This window comes from Crinia signifera, chromosome 3 (genome assembly GCF_055691185.1).
Source record: "Crinia signifera chromosome 3, ASM5569118v1, whole genome shotgun sequence".
In the NCBI taxonomy this organism is placed as follows: domain Eukaryota; kingdom Metazoa; phylum Chordata; class Amphibia; order Anura; family Myobatrachidae; genus Crinia; species Crinia signifera.
Window position 1 is genome coordinate 192,458,564 of NC_139219.1, and position 23,555 is coordinate 192,482,118.

Genomic DNA, 23,555 nt, shown 5'->3' on the forward strand with positions numbered 1-23,555 from the left:
CCGGGTGAAGCCAGGATCCAGCGGGTGGGTGCGCAGTGAAAACGGGTGCCAGGCGGGTGGTGTCGGGAAGCCAGAAGCACGCTGTGCGGCTGTGTGGCCTGCATAGCGTGACCTGTCACCTTTTCACGCTGTGCAGAGCCGCTGGGACGGGAGTAGCCGGGCAGCGTCTGAGCACTCGCTCAGATGCTGCCCGGCTTTAAACTGCGCATGCGCAGTCTAATCCCGAAATCCCGGGATTAGAAACTCCAATCCCGGGATTGAATTCCCGGCGTTTTAGAGGCCAAATCCCGGGATCCCACCGATCCCAGGATTGGCCACCCTACTACCCATTTATGCACAGTGAATATGAGTCCGCTTCCATTATTTTTGATATGGTAATCAGAACCTATTGGCAGCTGCTCTTAGATCCTTATTATTCTTGATTGGCTGCCTTCGGGAAGGAAATAAGACTATTTTGTAAAACAAAATAAAAAAAAAGGTACTTATGTAGTATCTGGGCTGCCGATTTTTTGATTGTATGCCTTAAGTTAAGGCATACAATCAGATGCGATGCGATATCGCATCGCATGCGACCATCGGATGCGATGAGTCCATTTTAACATGGAATTCAATGGGAAAAAGGGGTCCTTTTCATACCCCTACTATCCAAGTGGGCATGGAGTTGGATATAAACCTGTGGCGAGCGTAGCGAGCCACCGAGCCCGAAGCGTGGCGAGCAAAGCGAGCCCCGCGAGGGGACGGTATTCTGTGTCCCCTCGCGGGGCTCGGTGGCTCGCTACGCTCGCCACAGGTTTATATCCAACTCCATGCCCACTTGGATAGTAGGGGTATGAAAAGGACCCCTTTTTCCCATTGAATTCCATGTTAAAATGGACTCAGTCCATTTTAACATTGATTCCTATGGAAAAATCGGGGCATCGCATCGCATCCGATGGTCGCATGCGATGCGATGTACCCGATTTAGAAATCGGCAGCCCAGATACTACATAAGTACCAAAAAAAATATTTCCTTCAAAGAACAGGGAAATTTCCAATTGGCCCTTACAGATTGCTCAGCACACATCGCTGTGCAGTGCTGTGTGCTGTGCGATCTAGCATTGCTCAGATCGCTCAGCAAAATCTCCCTGTTTCTACGCTCCTTTAGAATTTAAAAGCATGGCACAATAAATTAAATTAAACAATAGGGAAGGCCCTGGTCATGATAACAAACAGTAAGGTACATCATTGGTTTATAAAGGAGTTTGTGTGAGTGACTGACTCAAATTAAAAACTGAAAATCTCTCTAAAGGCCCATACACACTGGGCGACTCATGTGAAAGCCGCTCAGTTTTCTCGTCCGAGCGGCTTTTAGCATGAAAGCCGCTCAGTGTGTACAGGGCAGCAATGAGCGATAAGCGCTGCTGCATAATCGCCCAGTGTGTATGGACCTTTAAGCTAAAATGTGTAATGGATATATAAAACACACCTAAGTAGCACACAAATACATTAGGCCTATAAAATGTGTACTATATTATTGTAATGTGTACATGATCAATGTTCATAAATTAGTGTAGTAGCTGAGGGTAGAGGAATGTGATTATAAATGTGTGTTCTGTTGCAGCCTTTTGGGTAGATGTCTATAAAATAATGCAAATGTGTTCGTAAGCTCATTTTAGAGAGTGTTGTCATCATTCAGAAGATGGTTTCGATTGTTTTGTTAAGACCTGAAGAATTTCCTTCAGGCCACAGATAATGTCATTCTAAAGATTTCCTGTGGGAAATCAAATCTGGCTTTTACTGAGAGCAGTAGTAAGAAATGTGTATTGATTTTGTTTATCTTATGGAGCTTGGAGAAAATATATTGCACTGAAGATGTTAAAAAGCATTCCTTCTGGGTCAATGTCATAGGCTTTATGTATACATGCAGTACACTGGAGCAAATCATTTAGCTTTATATGTGCAGCTATGACGCACAGCTGGATTTGTCAGCACTGATAAGCCGAATGCTTGCCAATTGTGGCAGGGACAGCCTATTTCCACATGAGGGAAAGATCCAGTCCAGGTTGTAGAGCAGTAGCAGGAAAATTAGATCCAGTCCACATTTCCTAAACTGATGTGATCAAGATATGGCTGTTTAGCAGCACCTGTTGCTTCCTTTTAAATGTGTGTCCAGGGCAGGAAGTCATTGCTCCCAATGCCAATAAGCAGCTGGGTGATAGGCCGGTAATGCAAGATTTGCGTCTCTGTTCTGAACGGATCACTAGCTCCCTTCACTATTACAGGACTTTCATCGGACTGCTCCCATCCTATGGAATGCTCTTCCACGCACAATAAGACTCTCCACTAGCCTCCAAACTTTCAAGCGTTCCCTGAAAACTCACCTCTTCATCATATTTAAGTTCTACACGCATAACCCTCTGAGGCACTTATGTATTATATAGCGTCCCTTCTGGACTTGTAACTTGGTGGGACTGCTGTGCTATTACTGATGCCTGTCCTTGTGTTCCCCTCCTATATCCCTATAGATTGTAAGCTTGCAGCAGGGCCCTCTTACCTCCAAGTCTGTCTGTTGTTACCCAGTTTGTTTTATCACTGTCAACTATTGTAAAGCGCAACGGAATCTGCTGCGTTATATAGGAAACTGAAAATAAATAAATAATATTACGTTCGGTGCTTTCTAGTGTACCCTGACTGTGAAATTTGTGGAAAACACTGCAATGCTGTCAGTGGCGTAACTATGAGGATGCAGGGGATGCAACTGCTATGGGGCCCAGTGACTTTGGGGGACCCCAAGGCAATCCCTTGCACACTTTTATTCTTATCTTTTTTTGATACTTATGTATTATCTGGGCTCCCATGTTAAATGCACCCTATTTTTTCATACCCCTACTATCCAACTACGCATGGAATTGATTTTATATAGTGTGGCGAGCGTAGCGAGCCACCGTGCCCGAAGCTTGTCCACACCCGCCCCGAATTCGGAGATCAGCGGCCATCTGAAAAGTAAGTATTGAGGCCCATTGTTCAGAAATGGGTTGAAGAATGTGACCGTGCCAGGGCACATTATGCTGAAGTAAGAGGCTACTAATTTGTGCTATAGTACATCTTATGTGGTATAGACCAAATGGCCTAGCCTTTGACCCTCCATGCCCATCCTTGAACTTGGGGCGCCCTTTCACTGGTTGTTCTTCCTTGGGATACTTTGGGAATGCACTAATTACAGCATACTAGAAACCACCCACAACTGCCATTTCTTCGACGCTCTGACACAATTTTGCTATTTAAAAGTTGCTCAGATCTTTACATTTGCCCATTTTTCCTGCATCCAGCATATTAACCTGCATAGCGGACTGCTCACTTTCTGCCTATTATATCCCACTCCTTGATTAATGTTATTTACTTGACCTGTTATTAAATGTTAGGGCTTGCTCAAGGGCTGTTTAAGTGGAGTCGCCACTAGCAATGTAGTGTGGCCGTCGGAGATAGTTTACCACTGGTCCAGGTGGAGATCATACATTTTCTGGCTTCTCCACTTCTTCACAGCCATTCTTCACCAGGCCTCTCCTTCCCCATGGCCTTCTCCGCCAGATTAGAGCACACTGACTGCATGCATACCTAATAGCACTGTGCAGAGTATGCTGCATCCTAGAGATGTATTTGCAGATTTACATAACCATGAGGGGTTTGCTTGTTCTTGAAAGCTGCTGGATACACTATGGAGTCCAACTTGGATATATTCTGTTATATCCTCTTGTCACCAGACTCAGCATTTTATGCAAATTAAATCTTTAAAGGCAGCCACCATGCCTCCTGCTCCAGCATTAACAGCCTTTTATGGTTAATCATAAATGGAGCTTCATTCAGGCCAGCTAGCTTTTTATCTTGATTACTTATTACTATAATCAATATGACCTGATAGAGCAAACTTACTCTGTTGGCTCTTAAATGCTGGTGGCAGCCCAACTAAATGCCTCTACTCCTGTCACTGTTATATATTGAAATGATCTTCAGCTACTAGTGCAGTTTAGATTGATTTATGCTGAGTTTTGACCTGTTGAAAATTGTCATGCCAGCTGAAGACCAGTGTCTGTCATCTATAGACAACAGTCTAGATAGACTTTATATGTACTGTCTGTGTGTGTATATACAGCATATATATGTATATTAGTGCGTGTGTTATATATACACACTACCAATAGTGTCTTTAGCGCCCAATAAATGTATTGTCACCTCATACAAATAAAAGGGTACTTGTTTAGTTTCACGGCGGCACTTCCCAGCAGAGCGTATGCAAATCGCATGCGATGTTTGCATACGATTCGATCTGTGATGCATTTTAACACACCCCCACTATCCACGTCTGCCCGAAGCGTGGCGAGCGCAGTGTGCCCTGTGAGGGGACGTGGTACGCATACTCCCGACCTGTTCATACCCCCACTATACATCGGTGTGGAGTTGATTTTCTAAAGTGTGGCGAGCGCAGGGAGCCACCGAGCCCGAAGATAGTGGGGGGTATGAACAGGTCGGGAGGACACTTACCACATCTGCTCGCCACCCTTCGGGCTGACGAGGGCTATCGCGTGCGATATTTGCATACAATGCGATCTGCTAGGAAGTGCCGCCGTGAAACTAAACAAGTACCAATAAAAGTAATAATAAAAATAATACACTTGGAACTTCTTGTTGTTGGAGTAATTCTCGATTTATTTTCAAAATTGCGACCAGTGTTCAAATTACCATATATGTTTAATTTCTATATTTAATTAGTATGCCAATACCTTCATATTAGGCTCTAGGCCTGTATAGCATATAGGGGGTTATTTTGGTTCACTGTTTCTGACCAATTCCTTCTTAGAAGTACAAAACCATGTGCACTGCAGGTGGGGCAGATACTACTTGTGCAGACAGAGTTAGATTTGGGTGGAGTCAGTATTTTCCCAGAACAGGAACAAAATAACTCACCCAAATCTAATTCTCTATGCACATGTTACATCTGCCCCCCTGCAGTGCACATGGTTTTGTCCTTCTAAGAAGGAATTTGTCAGAGTGAACCAAAATAATAATAATGATATTTATATAGCGCTTTTCTCCCAATAGGACTCAAAGTGCTTCACCATTGTCTTTACAGCTCAAAATACAAAACAAGCTTAACAGTAGATGTCAGTGAAATGCTTGAGTAAATAAGTATGTCTTTAGTCTATTTTTAAAGGATTCTACAGTGGGCGCTTCTCGCACTGTGCGAGGAAGAGAGTTCCACAGAGTTGGAGCAGCAAAGTTGAAAGCTCGACCCCCCCCTCAGATGAATTCAGGGAGATTCTGGGTACTGTTAGTAGTCCTTCTTCAGTGGATCGTAGTAATCGAGTCGGACAGTAAGGGATCAGCAGCTGCTGCAGGTACCTTGGGCCCTGGTCATGTAGGGCCTTGAATGTGAGTAGGCCAATCTTGAAAACAATTCGCCATTTTACAGGTAGCCAGTGAAGGGCGTAGAGAATGGGAGTTATGTGGCTGGAGCGGGGCTGGTTAGTTAATAGTCTGGCGGCTGCATTTTGTACCAGCTGCAAGCTGGTACAATAACCCCCATAGTCCCGATATGGTATATTATATTATTGATCCAATTGTTGATAGCTGTTTCTAATAAAATATAATGATCTGTCAACTATATAGAACAACGTTGTCAGTATAGAGGTTTATAGATTTATTTTATATCTAATTTTTAACCTACCCGAAGAGAAGAGGAAAAATATTCCCACAGGTGGTTTTTACTTCATAAGCTCAAAGAATACTGTATATCTAATATAAACCTGAAGAAATCATATAAGGAAGATATCAATTTATATATATATTTTTTTTAAATGTTTTTTTTTTTTTAAGGATTGGTCTATTAATATATTGCTAGAAATAGCTCTACATACATTCAATACATTAAGTTGTTATAGGGCTTTCAGTACACAGAGTAATATCCATATTAAGGAGAGAATATAAGTCTCCTAATTAAAGGGGAAAAATGAGGGGCACAGTCTCCCCCTCCTGTCACACCATCCACCTGCAGTTCCTGACCCCCTGTCTCCCCCTCCTGTCAGAGCAGCGGAAGCGCGGTGCCCGACCGACTGCCAGATCAGTGGCTACCTACTTCTCATGCAGGGGCTTAGCCCCCTACACCACCTGCCAAAAGTCCCCCATCGGGATGCTGGTCTTTTCCCCAGCCCTGCAGCCGCACCTCAACTTGTCCAGGGCACCGTTGAGCCCTACCAGTGCCACCGCTTCTTGCTGCTGGCCTCAAGCAGCAAAACCCATAGCAATGAGCATGTAGGCAAGCTCCACTTATGTGGGATAATATGTAATAACCATTACTGGTTGTGGTATTATATGTACCGTATTTGCCGGCGTATAAGACGACTGGGCATATAAGACGACCCCCCAACATTTCCACTCAAAATATAGAGTGGCATGGAGGCATGTTTTTCAGGGGAAAAAGTAGTTTTATATGCCAGCAAATACAGTAATTGGCATTCCAGTGTTTGGTAGAATGTGTAATGGGCATTATGGCATGAGCAAATTATGGGTGCACGCTGTCAGCGCGCACTGTCCATCTTATTAGTTTATCTCTTATTTGTCGAGCACTGCGTTTAACAGCTTTTCTAGTTATTCCGTGCCGTGGCATGACTCTATAGCAGGGTTCGCCAACCCGTCGCTCGCCGGTGTTTTCAAGTAGCTCGGCGTGTTTCACTGATCTCCTGCCGCGTAGAGGTTCCTTGCTTGGCGGCAGGAGGTCAGAAAGTGATTTTATGCCGCGTTTGTGGTCCTGACTTGGCGGCAGCAACCTCCTGCCGCGTAGCGGTTCCATCCTCGCTTGGCGGCAGGAGGTCTCAGAGTGACTTCATGCCGCGTGACCTCCTGACGTCCCCAGCGTATGGAAGCCTCTGCTCAAGTCGTGCGCCACAGCCTCTGCTCAACTCCTGCGTTAGGTAAAAAAAAATTTAAACTGTGTGTGCTTTGCATATGTACATACATTAGGTGACTCCAGGCTGCATTCCGTTTTCACTGCTTGAGGTATAATAGGCATCATGTGTGTGGCATATGTTTAATGAGTCATTAAACATATGCCAAACACCTTGAAGCTCATTAATTAATAATCATCAAGGTGTGTGGGGCATATGCCACACACATGATGCCCATTATAGAAATGCCCCACACCTTGATGCTCATTAATAATGAGCTTCACGCTGTGGGGAATTTGTATAATGGGCATCATGTGTGTGGCATATGCCCCACACACCTTGATGATTATTAATTAATGAGCATCAAGGTGTGGGGCATATGTGTAATGGGCATCATTTGTGTGGCATATGTTTAATGAGCATCAATGTGTGGGGCATATGTATAATGGAGCTTAATGTGGGGCATATGTATAATGGACATCACGGTGTGGGACATATAGATAATGGTGCATCACAGTGTGTGGGGCATATGTATAATGGAGCATCACGGTGTTGGGCATATGTATAATGGGCATTGTGTGTGTGGCATATGTATAATGGAGCATCACGCTGTGGGGCATTTGTATAACGTAGCATCACGCTGTGGGGCATTTGTATAATGGAGCATCACGGTGTTGGGCATATGTATAATGGGCATTACGTGTGTGTCATATGTATAATGGAGCATCACGCTGTGTGGCATTTGTATAATGGAGCTTTACATTGTGGCATATGTATAATGGAGCATCACGGTGTGTCCTATGTATAATGGAGCATCACGGTTTGTGGCATATGTATAATGGAGCATCACGGTGTGTCATATCTATAATGGAGCATCACGCTGTGTGGCATTTGTATAATGGAGCTTTACATTGTGGCATATGTATAATGGAGCATCACGGTGTGGCATATGTATAATGGTGCATCACGGTGTGGGGCATTTGTATAATGGAGCATCACGGTGCGGGGCATATTTATAATGGGTATCACGGACTGCACTATTGGGGTCATGTGTATCTGGCACTGCACTATTGAGGGCATATGTGTATCACACCCCCATTTTCCATGGCCGCACCCAATGTGGCTACAGCTCTTAGAGAGCTGACCATGCCCCCATAGCGGAAAAAATGGGGGATGTAGCCTCGCAGGAGTTCCACGGTAGTAGCTGAACCCTCTAATTTTTGGCGCATGCAGGGCCGGATTAACAATGGGCCTGATGGAGCTACAGCTCCAGGCCCACTCTCCAAATAGGCCCATTTTGTAGCTGAGTGTCAGGGCTTTCCAACTAGCCTGGCCCCGCGTTGCTATACCCCCGGGAACTGGAGATACCGCCAGGCAAAGCTGGAACATTTTTCCCATAGGATAACATGAGACCCACAAATTCCGACCCCCACCTGGTTCCAATGGCATCTCAGAAGCTTGAGGTTGATCTCAGTCTAACCCTAATTGCTGGACCTTCAATCTGATACCAGGTTGGTCCATATGGGTTCATTGGTTCCAGAGATATTGCGGGTAAACTGATTTTTTTTTCATTTCAGAAATGTAATTTTATGGCTGTTCATGTTGTTTGAGGACAGATTTCTCTGGAACCAAATGGCTCAGTTTCACAGGACCAAAATCATTTGAAAATCATTCGAAGCCCACATGTAAATGGGTCAGTTGGTTCCGAAGATATAGCTGGTTGTTTAAAGGGGGGGGGGGGGGTAGTTTTCTCTCATCACACCAGAAAATGCAGGAACTAGGCTGTGTAATAGGGGTCAGCCCGGGTAAATCCCTGCGTTTTCTGGTGTGAAAGGGGTATTATTTCAAATAGCCGGGACCTGCATTGCTCTGAAAACAGTTGGGCAGCCCCCTGCTCTCTGTCCGGCTGTCAATGGCTGTTATTTCTTCCCGGCGGCGGCTGTCCCCCAGTTACCGCAAGCAAGTATTCCCCCTTGGCAATGAGCATGCAATCCCACATGGAAATGAGCATGGAACACCTGGCAATGAGCATGGAACCCCTGGCAATGAGCATATAGGTAAGCAGCACTTATGTAGCATAATTTTTAATAGGAATGATGTTGTTTGGCTTAATAAGTAATGGACATTATGGTGTGTGGCTTAACATGTAATGGGCATTATGATGTTAATTTTGAATGCGCGCCTTCGGCGCGCAATGCCCCTGTTTATGTAGCATTTTGTGCATTATTGCTCAATCTGTTTGGTATAGTGTGTATTTTGGCTTAATCCATGTGGCAAAATGGGAATTTTGCCTTAATCTGCGTGGTATTACGTGAATTTTGACTCAATCCGTGTGCCATAGTGTGAATTTCGGCTCAGTCGGTGTGAATTTTTGCTCATTCCATGTGGCATAATGTGTAAGAGGCATGTACAATATTAAGGGGTTACTATTTTGTTGCATGATTTGTATAAGGAGTATAGGAGGTCTGGTATGATATGCCGGTAGTCGGTATTCTGGTGGTCGAAATACCGATGCCGGAATCCCGACCGCCGCAATGCCGACAAGGGGGGACTGTGGATTGCTCCCCCTTGCAGGCACACTGCGCTGGCCACGCAGCCAGCCCGGTGCCTCGCTACTCTCGGCACACTATTGTCTACCAAGTTTTGGCTTTCAGTATTTTTTTTTATGACTGGAGTGCCGCCTCACCCCGCCAGTATCTTCAGATCTTAGGACATCAGCATCCTGTGGGTGCACCTTTGGAGTGCTCCCGACCATATATCTCCCTGCATTTTTCCTATGCCAGCCCCCTGCCTTTTCCAGGCATATATAATTAGTTGAAAGTATTTCCACAAATACAGACACACCCATGAGCAGACCACCCAAACAGAACACTGGTCACGCCCCCCCACATTATTAGATGCTGGCCGCAACCCCTATTATTGCGCATAATAGGCCCTTGATAATTTTCAGCTCCAGGCCCATTTAGACCTTAATCTGGCTCTGGATTAAGATGTCTCTTCTCCTCTGCCTACAGTGTTGGGAGGTATGTTTGTGACATATTGGACATTGCAGTGTGTGGCATATTGTGTCTGGGGCATTGCAGTGTGTGGCATAATGTGTCAGGGGTATTACGGTTTGTGGCATTATGTGTAAAGGGCATTTTTTTTGATACTATGCAGATTTTTTTAAAAATTTTACTTTAGTAGCTCTTCAGGCGGTTTATTTTGTCGCGAGTAGCTCCCGACCCAAAAAAGGTTGGAGACCACTGCTCTATAGCAACTGCCTTTTTTTGTGTGCGATTTTTACCATTAAAATGCATATTATTCACAAAACATGTGACTAGGACACACAAGCAGCTTTTGCTAAATAAAATCATATATGGCATGCCTATATACTATGTGCGACCGCAGCTGTATCTGCAAATGAAATGCTACGCTACAGTGTTTTTTTTAGAAAACACTCAACATAGCATATCGTATGCAGAGCCGTGGCTGTACACAGCATATAGGCTGCATATTTCAATCAGCAGAGTCTGCTTGTGCATAAGATTCTTTTTCGGCAGAAAATGATGCCCCAAGCTAACAGAGTTGCACGAGCCCTGTCGGCACAGTCATGTCAGACATCTGCTGTATTGCGTATTGAGGCAAGATGTGTGAGGACACATCTGTACTATCATATATAATTTGCCCACTGCATGTATATACATTTATTACATTTCTAGATGGAGGAAAATGTCCATTATCTAATGTATATCAACTATAAGTGACCAGAACCGGATTTAGACCTCATTGGGCCCAAGGCAAGATACCAGTTTGGGGCCCTCTCCTTTAAATGATCCATAGCACCATGGGAGTTATTCAGAACTGATCGTTTCTGTGCAAATTCGCACAGCAACTGATTAACAAACAAACGTATCATAGCACGCATGCGCAAAGCCAAACAGCAACATAATCTAGTGATTATGCTGATCACCAGCAGTTCAAAAGTGGATTGACAGAAAGCTGCCATTAGTGGGTGTTACCCGGGAGTGTCACAGGTGTGCCCCAAGCGGTTTCAGGGAGGGTCTGTGATGTCAGCTCTGGCGTCGATCAGCATGTTTCTATTGGTCTAGGGTGATGCACAAAGTGATAAAATCATTAGATAGCAAGTGAGTTGCGTATGGATTTGCAGCTAGCTGGTGATTGGCGAGACTTTCACAAGCCATTCACAGACTTGCACATGGTGGGTTTTCACTACTTCTGGGCAGTGGCTAGCTGATCCCAGGGCTCTGAAAATTCACCCATCTCTTCCTTCCCCTGTGCCATGGGCCTCCACCCTCTGGTACTAAAGGCTTGTGTGGTGTGACAACATCCCTAAAGCATGCTGGAAAATGTAATCTGTGCTGGATGCACATCCGACCACTGCCTCTATGTTATAGTAGAGCAACAGGGGGCGTGATTCAGACCTGTTCACTAGGCTGCCTATACTCGCAGCCTATCGAACAGGTAAGCGACACCGCAGTGTGATGGCTTCATGTGGTATCTGGTAGTTATATCGCAGTAGAGCGGGTGATGGCTGCGTGTGGTGTCTGGTAGCTAGATCGCAGTAGAGCGGGTGATGGCTGCGTGTGGTGTCTGGTAGTTAGATCGCACTATAGCGGGTGATGGCTGCACATGCTGGTAGTTAGATCACACTATAGCGGGTGATAGCTGCACATGCTGGTAGTTAGAGTGCAGGGTACTTGTTTCCTAGCACGGCGGCAGCGATAAAATTTTTTATCCATCGGGACCCCAAAAATCTCATCCATCGCATGCAACCAAATCGCATGCAATGCGATCAATGCAATTTTTACATTGGAATCAATGTAAAATGGTCCCTGAGACCCGATTTTACATTGGCCCCAATGTTAAATGCCCCCCAGACCCCAATTTTTATTGTTTTCCAGCCCTGATGGGTCAATTGCCCCCCCATTGTTAACGCCACCCCACGATGAACGCCAACCCGAAGCGTGGCAACCCACGAGGGGCGGCGGTACGCGTCCTCCGACCTTTTCATACCCCCACTATCCACGTCGGCGTGGAGCTAATTTTACATAGTGTGGCAAGCGCAGCGAGCCACCGAGCCCAAAGCGTGACGAGCGCAGCGCATTACTTCACAGATATTACGCGTCCCCTCACGGGGCTCACTGTGCTCGCCACGCTTCGGGCTCAGTGGCTCGCTGCGCTCGCCACACTATATAAGATCAACTCCACGCCGACGTGGATAGTGGGGGTATGAAAAGCTCGGAGGACGCGTACCGCCGCCCCTTGCGGGCTAGCTGCGCTTGCCACGCTTCGGGTTGGCGTTCATCGTGGGGTGGCGTTAACAATGGGGGGGCATTTCTCATGTAAAATACCCATAAGGGTGGGTATACAATGAAAAATCGGGCCCATTGGCCCATTTAACATGGTTCCCTATGTAAAATCGTGTTCATCGCATTGGTCGCATCGCATGCCTTAACTTAAGGCATGCGATGGACGCGATTTTTTCATTGTCGGGGAAAAGGCTAAAAATAGCCCTAAAATCGCACCGGTCGCGTCCATCGCATACCTTAAGTTAAGGTATGCGATCACCTACGACGGGCGCCGTGCTAGGAAACAAGTACCGATTGCAGTATAGCGGGTGATGGCTGCTTGTGGTGTCTGGTAGTTAGATCGCAGTAGAACGGGTGATGGCTGTGTGTGGTATCTGGTAGTTAGATCGCAGTAAAGCGGGTGATATAAAAGAACAGTCGCTGGCATTTTGAGGGTTATTACGAGGATTGTGCACCGCAACATTGGCACTCAAAGGGTTAATACTCTTTTTTAAGTGCCAATGTAATTTAACATTTCTGGATAATTTGAGATTTTCTTTTCTAATATTTGTAAATGTGAAACTTTATAAGAACATGACATGGAATGTAAGTTGCTTTATTGTTGGAATACTATTTTGCTTTTAGCCATGACTTATGTGTTACTTCCGATGTCTTCTCATTTTACTTGAATCTGTTGGGAGCATGGGTGATCACTGTAATTATTTTTAGAACTCAAGAACACTGTGTTCAGAGAAGATGACTTGCAAATAGTGTTTAGGTGAGGATATATTTGCATTGGTCTTCAGAGACCTTGTAAGCAGACTTTAGGGAGTAATTTTCCTCATGTTATATCTTGTGATTGGAATTCGTAAATTTCTATATGAATCAATTACTATATTAATCAGTGAAATACTGTGTAATATGTTCTAGAAATAAAGGATGATAGTAATCATCTTGGTTTTCATGCTTCTTAAATATCACCTTTTTGCTGCATTTTATACAGTGGATTGCTAATTTTTTTTTTTTTAGTTTGTTAGTAATGCAGGCTGAATGTTCCTTAGTGGGTATTCAGTTAGTTTGTGATAAACCATTTTTGCAGCTTATCCAATTGCTCACATGCAAAAAAATTCCATAGGGTTTATCGTGAATTTCTCTTCACCTACTCTTAGCAGGTGAAAAGTTGGGGAATATCTTTATTTTTGGGGAAAATTGTCGGGACTTGGTTCAGAACCCTTTCGGCACCCCCCTTAATGACCGATTAGTCACTTTGAAGTTTTTAATTATTTTTAACTGGCCAATAATGAGATATCTGTTTTGAGTTGAAAAAGATCAAAGTGATGGAAATGGAGGACGAGTGTTTGATGGCGGGAGTAAATGGTTGTTTTAGAAAGTGCCTTTATTTTCACAAATGCAAACTTATACCCATTTTTATGAAACCCCAATCTTATGAGACCATTTATTTTACGCAAAAAAACTTGCTTTTAATAAATGTTTTAGTGTTTTTAAAAAATAAATGCATATTTCAGCCATTTAATACAGTTGAATTGACAAGCATTTAGCTTCCCGGAGGATGGAATGCTGGCATTAACAATGCTGCCACTGGCATCCCAACTACCACCAGGGCACTGCCTGCACTGACATTCCAACTACTAGGTTGCCAAACGTAAGTATACAGGCTCATTTAGGGTTAGGTCAGTGAAGGGGGGAGGGGAAGGTTGGGTTTAGGCACCTTGAAGCAGGGTTTTGGGTTAGACTGCAGGGGGGGGGATGAGGGTTAAAGGGGGTAAGGGAAGGGTAAGTATACTTACCTGACTCCTGTCGGGATTCCCTACGTTGGGATGCTGGCACTTGTATTTTTTTTTTTTATGAAATATTTTTATTGAGAATTTTTTTCCGGATACAAAACATATAGGCAGTACTGAGTATATGCAAAAACATTAGCACAGATATTAATATGTCTACTCACAATACACAAAGTATAAAATTGAATGATAGCATCTATTTGAATAAAATAAAACAAACAAAAGGGGGGAGAAAGAACAAGGCAAAACAGAACATAGGTAAAAGGACAGAGGGCAAACATGACACCATGTTAAAAGAGTAATATTCCAATTAATAATTCCATATGGGATATGAAAAACAGATACCTGCAATAGCTCAGTCGAGTCAAGGGGGTTGTGGCCTCATCAGAGGTTCGTAGTAGTCAAACTATGGGAACCAATTTGTCAAAGGAGAGTTTGGGGACATGGAGTATTTACAGCCTATAGTTTCCATTTCATAGCTGCGTTGAATGGCTGTTATAATCTTGGGTAGTCTGGGGGAGTCAGGTCTCTTCCAATATTGTGCAATAACTGCTCGGGCTGCTATGAGAATATGTCTCGCAACATAGATATAGTGTCTCGGGAACTCTAGAGGGAATCTATGTAGAAATACAATTTCTGGGGACCTCGGTAGGGATACTTTAGTGATTTGTTTGATTAAGTCAAAGTTCTCTGTCCACAATTGTTGAAGGACTGGGCAAGACCAGAATACGTGTATCAGTGTTCCCACCGATCCACATTGCCTCCAACAAAACTTAGAGGATTCGGGCAAGATCTTATGGACTCTCTCAGGAGTTAGGTAAAGGCCATGTAGGAGTTTAAACATCAGTTCTGAATGGTTTATACATCTAGACATTTTGAATACATTAAGAAAGGTATTGTTCCATTCCTCATCTGATATAGAGATACTTAGATCAGTTTCCCACCTAGTTTGGATTAGAAGTTTAGAGTCATCCCGAGGGGAGAGGAGTGTAGAGTACCAATAAGTTATAACATGTTTATGGTCTTTAGCATTTAATTTAGAGAGCACATATGGGGGTGGGGACGGTGGTAAAGATTGAGGAGTACGAATCTGTGTCAACAGCCAGTGCCTAACACGCAAATCTTTTGTAGGTATACTGGCACTTGTATTTTTAATGCTGGCATCCCCACAGCCGGTCATCTGTATGTACCTCCTTGATTTAAATACAATTATTTGTGCTATTTCTTTGGGGGATTATTTTTTTTATTGCTATAAAATACCTACAAAAATTATAAATTTGACTGGGAATGTATTTTATTAAACTCCAGAAGGACTTAATTGAATACTGATTTTAAAGGCATTGTTCACCCACACGTGAACTAATCAGTTGGAGTGCACATGGGTCAGTAGAATCACATAGTATCTCTAACCCATGGATATATTTCTGTTGGCCACCGAAAACGATGGCTCGGGATTAGCTGGGATGTGATTTTCTGCAAATGGAACTAGTTTTATTGAACCATATTGGAAATGTATGATTTTACTCAACAAGTAAGCAGTAGTATTGCCTTATATCTAGTCAAATAATCACATAGGAAGAAGGATAGGTACCTGTTCTCCACTGGTGTTGCAGTCTTAAATGGAGATTAGCAGGAGTTTGTATAACAAGTCCACAATGACTAAGTATCATTGCCTCAGCGCAAGTAGTTTATGTGGAGGTGCTCCCCTGAGAGTAACTGACAGTATAATGGAGAAAGAGAAAGCACTCTTTTGCTTGGGGGCACAAATATCTAAGTGTGCCCCCAAACAATAGTGCTTTCTCTTTCTTCATTATTATGTTTAGTCAACCAAGATTTTCAATATGGGTTAGTTTGAAGTAATACATTTAGGTGATAACGTAAATGAAAATATTTTCTCTTTAACAGATAAACGTGTGGAAAAATGGCCCTTGATGCAGTCTCCGTTGCCAACGCTTGCCATCAGCACAGTATATCTACTCATTGTATGGCTGGGTCCCAAATTCATGAAGAATCGAGAACCTTTCCAGTTACGTTACCTGTTGATCGTCTACAATTTTGGAATGGTTATCCTGAACTTCTTTATATTTAAAGAGGTTAGTTTGCCATGGTATTTTTTTCCTAGAAAAGTATGCATGCTACATTTAACAGCTGTTGTCTGCAGTATAAAGAAAGGGAAGTTTTATACTTTTAGCAGACCATGCACCACACTGTATGGCAGTATTTCTTTCTAAATGCGCTACCAGTAGCAAGTTATCTGGACATTCTTCGTCGTATTTGTTCCATTGGGAATATATTATAACTGGTTTGTAGATGATTAAAAATAACATGGTCTCCAACGCCCACTGACATTCTGGGTTTCAATGACATCCATGTTTGAGCATAGATGGTTTAATCAAAATAACTGGTATGCTAATTAAGTCACCTGTGTTCAAGTATGGTTGTCCTTAAAACTGCACTGTTACTGTGTCTTGAGGGCTGTTATTGGGAACCTCTGGCCCAGATGCATATGCCGATTTAAAAAATATATATAAATTGGATACCAGCGCTCCCCTCTCAGTACTAAGCAGCTTCAATATAATCCTCAATTATGTATTCAGTTACATATTTTTTTTCTTTGCAGAGGCGCTTGCAGCTTGAGTGACAGTTAGGGGGCATTTCTGTGTGGACCCCCAGAATTCCATGGGCGTACCCCAAAAAAATAGTCGGGCCTCAGAAAACGCAGGCAATCCCCTGCCTGCTTGGTGCGCCCACACTTATTTTGTGTTGCTACAAGCAGCAACTGAGTGACTCCTGGGTAACCGACTAACCATTGAATGATTTCTCCCCTTGCGTTACGGAGGCGTACCAGTACACATCCATTCTTAGCCTTGCAGAGGGATTCGGGAGGGCCACGTTAGCCTGCTCGCTAGGCTCCAAGCACATGCAGACTAGCGAGCAGGTCTCAATGGGCCCCTATATGCCGAGGTTCTCTTACAGGGGGAGATTCCATTATTTAATTGTGCTCCCGATCTAATGGGCACCGTCACAGCAATTCAATTGTTGATCTAATCTGGGACCCATTACTGTTGATGTGCCCAAAATACACTAGGTTTAGTCACACAAAGTGGCTAAACCCCTTGAAAGTCATGGTTACCACACCCAAACTGTGGACTTTTTCGTTACCTCAGTAGGCTATTTGTCTCACACAAAGTAATGGGCAAATGGTCAGGGCAGCAATTAAATTCATACAATTTAAATATGTCCACAAATTGCCCCCCTGAGTTAGAGGGGTGTTTAATGTTTAATCACTTAATTAAGCTTTGACATACAGTAACCTTGTAACTGTGATGTCTCCCGAAAATTGGGACCACCCCATCATTGAGCCAGTGACACTGTTAATGTCCGCTGCTGTGTGCTTTAATGACATGATAGCTGAATCAGAAATCTATGTGCATAATGAGTCTAGGTAGAAGTAGTTGTTTCATGTTCCAGATCTCCTCTGATCTTGCTCATATGACTGAATACTATTGACCGTTCCGTAGTATTGTTTGATGACGCACGATTAGCAGCAAGCCTCATATATTTCTGAGTGGAAAACAAAGCATTGCGCAGGGAGAGTTTTGTTCTCACAGTTCATATTATTTTAATCTGGTCTTTTTGGCTCTACCCACTACTGTGATAATTCCCTGAACCATGGCGGATAAAGCAAGGCAACTTCCCATGTATTGTGCCTGTGATGATTTTAGCTGCAGCCACTCAGCTGTAACATGTCCTGCAGATTAGTCACATTATTAACAGCTGCGTTCAGGAAATGTGCTGCAGCTCCTTCCCTCGGGCATATAATCCAGTACAAATGGCACAGGGGAGCTTCTACTTAATTACTTTTCTATAGTTGGTGTTCTAAACTTGCTTTTTATGTTAAGTATGTGCATCATTTTTTGTCCATAAACCAGAGATATAGTAATATTTGTGAAGATGATGTACAGTAGGGATAATATATTTTGTAGCATAGGCTTTGTATATGGTTTATTGAATGTTTTTCTGAATTATAATCTAAGAAGCAATGAATACAGCTATAGTTCTAATAATACTATTAGACGTAAGGAGCTGGATGTAATGAAGTCTGAGTTCGACTGCTATGTGGGATGCCGGCCAAACATAGACATTTTAAAGGGGCAATCCTTTTATCAGGCAAAACCATGCACCCTGCATGGCCACGGAACTCGACTTCATTACATTATTAATTATTGAAATTACTAGTTAAAAGCCTGTCCAAATGATGGCTTCAGCAATGTACTTTCACTTTAAACTGTATAAAGAAGTAAAGAAGTAAATAAGTAAATTGGTCCATTCAGTGACCAGTAACGATGAGTAGAAAAAAAAAAATTATAAAAATGATATATATATATATATTTAGTCCTTTTATGCCGGCACTCCCGATTACATAAACAGCTTTCCAGGTGCACTTCCACAAAAAGGGGGGTCACTTTGGTTACTTGTATTCTGCTTGTGGGCGATCATCCTGAGGACGGGGTTTTATCCCTGAAAGCGCTAGATGTCTGCTGCTACCTGTTGGTAGCTATGCCCAATACAGATTGATTTTTTCAACAGTTTATTGGATCAGTGTGCCTTCTATCATTGGATTGAGATATATATATATATATATATATATATATATATATATATATATATATATATATATATATATATATATATATATATATATACTGCGACAAATAAGTGGCACTCGGAGGCTTGTTCAATGGTGAAACAACAGGAATATTTATTCCTAGTGCAGGGAAAACGTTTCGGAGCACGGAGGCCCCGTCGTCAGTTCAGGTAATGCACTACCTAAACTGACGACGGGGCCTCCGTGCTCCGAAACGTTTTCCCTGCACTAGGAATAAATATTCCTGTTGTTTCACCATTGAACAAGCCTCCGAGTGCCACTTATTTGTCGCAGTATACTACCTAAGGACACCCCTTTTGAAAGAGGGCACCGGAGCAAGCTACTGGCATCCATCTTCAGACCTGAGTGCCGGCCTCATTGGTGTGTGTGTGTGTGTGTGTGTGTGTGTGTGTGTGTGTGTGTGTGTGTGTGTGTGTGTGTGTGTGTGTATGTATGTATGTATGTATGTATGTATGTATGTATATATATATACATACATACATACATACATACATACATACATACATACATACATACATACATACATACATACATACATACATACATACATACATAAGCTATACAGGTTGAGTATCCCGTATCCAAAATGCTCGGGACCAGGAGAATTTTGGATAACGGATAATTCCGTATTTCGGAATATTTTAATATTTCAATGATGTATTTTGAAGTATCTTGCATTTATGCTGTATAAACACATAATATACACACAAATATATTTTATTACCACATAAAATACACACAAACATATTTTAATTGTTCAAAAAACAAGGTTTCAAAACGTGAAACAAAATGTGTGTACTATCTCAGCACTGAATTTGAATGCCAAGCAATCATTGTCTTGCACATATATAGTGCCAGTTACATATCATGTCACCAGTGATGCTGTTACATATGTCCCCAGTGAGTTTTTAGCAAAAAAAAAAAATTTTTTTCACTTTCTGGAATGTCCGTATTTCGGAATAATTCGGATAACGGATATTCGGATACGGGATACTCGACCTGTATTTTTATAATTTATATCTGCCCTAAACAATATTTGTTTTTAATTATTTAAAAAAAAAATTAGTGTATATTTAAATTTATAATTAGCATTTTGTATTCTCTCAATAATTTTGAAAACCTTTTTAGCCCTTTTTTTCATTTTAACCATTCTTGATACTAGCACTCTCCTGATCTCAATAAGATCAAATTACTCACAGATACCGTTGGTCATGAACACTTTTTATTTATCCTTTGTGAAAAAAAAAAATATATATATATATATATCATTTGTACAGTATATTCTTGCGTGGGAAAAAATATTTGGACACCTACCAACCAGCAAGATTTCTGGCTCTCAGACTTTTACTTCTTCTTTAAAGCTGTGTACACACGGGGGCGATAGGGCTGAAATGTCTGGAAATATGGTCGCCGGGTGCGCGCTCCAGTGTTCAGCCCCGTTCTAATCACTCGTTACCTGTATTAATGGCACCTGTTTGAACTGGTTATATGTAAAAAGGACACCTGTCCACATCCTCAAACAGTCAGACTGCAACCTATCCACCATGGCCAAGACCAGAGAGCTCTCTAAGGACCAGATAAACAAATCAGCTCCTATCTGTTATTTGATAGGACCAGCCTGTGACCTGGCAGGTAGGAGCTGATTGGCTGGTTGTTTATCACTCTCCATTTTATCACTTTGTGAAGCTTAATACATCTGGCCCTAAGGACACCAGGACAAAATTGTTGAGCTGCACAATTGTGGAGCTAGGATGAGCTACTCAACAATATGCAAGCAGCTTGGTGAGAAGAGATCAACTGTTGGCGCAATTATGAAAAAATGGAAGAAATAAAAACACACTGACCATCTCCCTCAACCTGGTGCTCCATGCAAGATCTCACCTCGTGGGGTATCAATGATCATGAGAACGGTAAGGAATCCACCCAGAACTACACGAGGGGACCTGATCAATGACCTCAAGATAGCTGGGACCACAGTCTCAAAGGTTACCATTAGTAACACAATACGTCATCATGGATTGAAATTCTGCAGCACCTGAAACCAGGGCCGGTGCTAGGGTTTTTGTCACCCTCCTGCAAACTATAAATTTGCGCCCTCTCGCGCACTGAAGAAAATTTTCTCACAACAAATAGATGTAGAGACACAATAGTATCCCCATTAATAATTATGCCACACGGTACCACAATTTTATTCACATTACACAACACGTAGTGCCCCTGATTATTATGACACCACAGTTACCCTGCAGTGCAGCATGGTTTTGTCCATTAGAAAGAGAATTTGCTTTTGCAAATGAACCAGAATGAGGCCCAATGTCCACAGTAGCAGCACTGCATACAAACCATGCCCCAAGTAGCATCAGTGCCACTAACACACATATTGGGCCTTATTCTAGTTCACTCTTTCTGACAAAATCCTTCTTAGATGGACAAAACCATGTGCACTGCAGGTGGGGCAGATGTAAAATGTGCAGAGAGAATTAGATTTGGGTGAGTTATTTAGTTTCTGGCTGCTTTATTTTTATACTGCAATATAGATTTCACTTTGAAGTAAAACCCCACCCAAATCTAATTCACAAGTTACATCTGCCCCACCTGTAGTGCACATGGTTTTGTCCATCTAAGAAGGATTTTATCAGAAAGAGTGAACTTGAATAAGCCCCATTGCCCACAGTAGCAGCACCGTTTAAACACATAATGCCCACCATAGCAGCGGTGATTAAACGCATAATGCCCATAATAGTAGCACCATTTACACCAGTGGTCAGGAAACTCGGTCCTCATTACCCCACGCAGTGCATGTTTTGCAGGTCTCCTCACAGAATCACAAGTGAAATAATTAACTCCACCTGCGGACCTTATAAATTGTGTCTGAGTAATTAGTACACCTGTGCACCTGCTGGGTTACCAGCAAAACATGCACTGCGTCGGGTAATGAGGACTGAGTTCCCTGACCACTGATTTGCACACCTAATGCCCTCAGTAGCAGTGCCGTTTACAGGCTTAATACCCCAAGTAGCAGCGCCTTTTACACACTTATTGGCCTTTGTAGCTGCACAGTTTGCATGCACAATGCCCATATCAGCCGCTCCATTTACACCCATAATGTCAATAGTAGCAGCACTGCTTACACGCATAATGAGGGTAATTCTAGTTGAATCGCTTCACTCCGCGTTCGCACAGGGGTGCGATTATTAGAGACTGCATACGCGCATAAGTATTTATGCGCATGTGCAGCCTCTGTGAGCGAGCGGGCACGGCAAATTGATTATTCGTCGGCCACTCACACACAGGGGGGAGCGGCGAGCCATCGTCGTGCGCATCGGAACGCCCTGCGTTTAATGGGCATTCCCATGGAAATTGACGCGGGTGCGGGGAGTGGGCAGCTGATGTCAGCCGTCCACCTGCTTACTGAACAGGGCGCTCGCAGATGTAAGACACCAGAGAGGTGTCTTACATCTGCGAGCACTTGCAAAATCATTTGATGGTAAGCGACCATCGAATGATTTTGCTCCCGCACCCAAGGCTGCGAATGGACCATCTATATGATCCAGTGGAGAATTTGGAGAAATTCATGTGGTCAGATGAGAGCAAATTAGAACTTTTTGGTATAAACTCCACTCGCCATGTTTGGAGGGAGAAGAATGATGAGTGGCATCCCAAAAACACCATACCCACTGTGAAGCATGGGGGTGGAAACAACATGCTCTGGGGCTGCTTTTCTGTAAAGGGGACAGGAGGACTGATCCGTATTAAGGAGAGGATGAATGGAGTCATGCATCATGAGATTTTGGCCAAAAACCTCCTTCCCTCAGTAAGAGCATTGAAGATGGAACGGTCTTCCAGCATGACAATGACCCCAAACACACCGCCCAGGCAACTAAGGAGTGGCTCTGTAAGAAGAATTTCAAGGTACTGAAGTGGCCTAGCCCAGTGGCTTAACAATAGCCCCGCAGACCCCGTAATGGTGGGGAGGCGCTGAGAAAGTGTTGGTGCCGGGGTGGTCTGTTGGGCAATTTGTTATGCCCCTGCCGGGACCTGCCACATCTGTCTGCGGTCCCGGCACTCCTGGCTCCCGCTGCTAATGAAAACTGACACTGACAAAATGGCTGCCTTCATAGAGCAGACAATTTTTGAGGATGCTAGAGGAGGTGGAGCCCTCCTCTAGCAAACTTAAAAATGGTCTGCTGTATGGGGCAGTCATTTTGTCAGTATGAGTTTTCATTAGCAGCAGGAACCAAGTATGAGGAGCGCCGGGACAGCAGCCAAGACCAGCGGCAGACACGGCATGATGCAAAGGGGTAAGGCAGGGTTGGGGGAGGGGGGTAACTCTACTGGAGGGGGGGAAGGGGTCACTGCCAACATTTTTGGTCTCCAGACCTTAACCCAATCGAAAAATCTGTGGAGGTGAAAGTCCGTGTTGCCCGGCGACGGCCCTAAAACATGGCCGATCTAGAGAAGATCTGCTGGACCAAAATACCTGCTACAGTGTGTGCAAACCTGGTCAGAACTACAGGAAACTTTGACCTCTGTTATTGCCAACCGAGGTTATGTTACAAAGTATCGAGTTTATTTTTTTGATTGTCCAAATATTTCCTTTCCACAAGAATATACAAATAAATTGTTTAAAAATCATACCATTCCTGTCCCCCCCCCCCCCCCCCCCTCTGTCTCTCACAGTTGAAGCATACCTATAATGGAAATTACAGACCTCTCTCTTTTTTTTTTTTTTTTTTTTAAAGACAATTGAAAAGATACAACTGGATTAACAATCCATGGCACACAAGAATATAGAGGATATCACATTGACAATTTGTACTGTAGTTTGTGGTATTCATAAAACACACGGAGAAATTCTTTTTTTTTTTTTTTTTTA

At 43.2% G+C, this 23,555-nt stretch overlaps 1 protein-coding gene across 1 annotated transcript in view; it reads left to right on the plus strand.

Annotated features, from left to right (window-relative positions):
• Nucleotides 1-23,555, plus strand: part of ELOVL4 (ELOVL fatty acid elongase 4) — a 42,906-nt gene that overhangs the window by 5,683 nt on the left and 13,668 nt on the right. Inside the window, exon 2 of the mRNA XM_083177152.1 lies at nt 15,916-16,103. Within this exon, the coding sequence (XP_083033278.1) occupies nt 15,916-16,103 (188 nt within the window). The remainder of the gene's footprint in view (nt 1-15,915; nt 16,104-23,555) is intronic.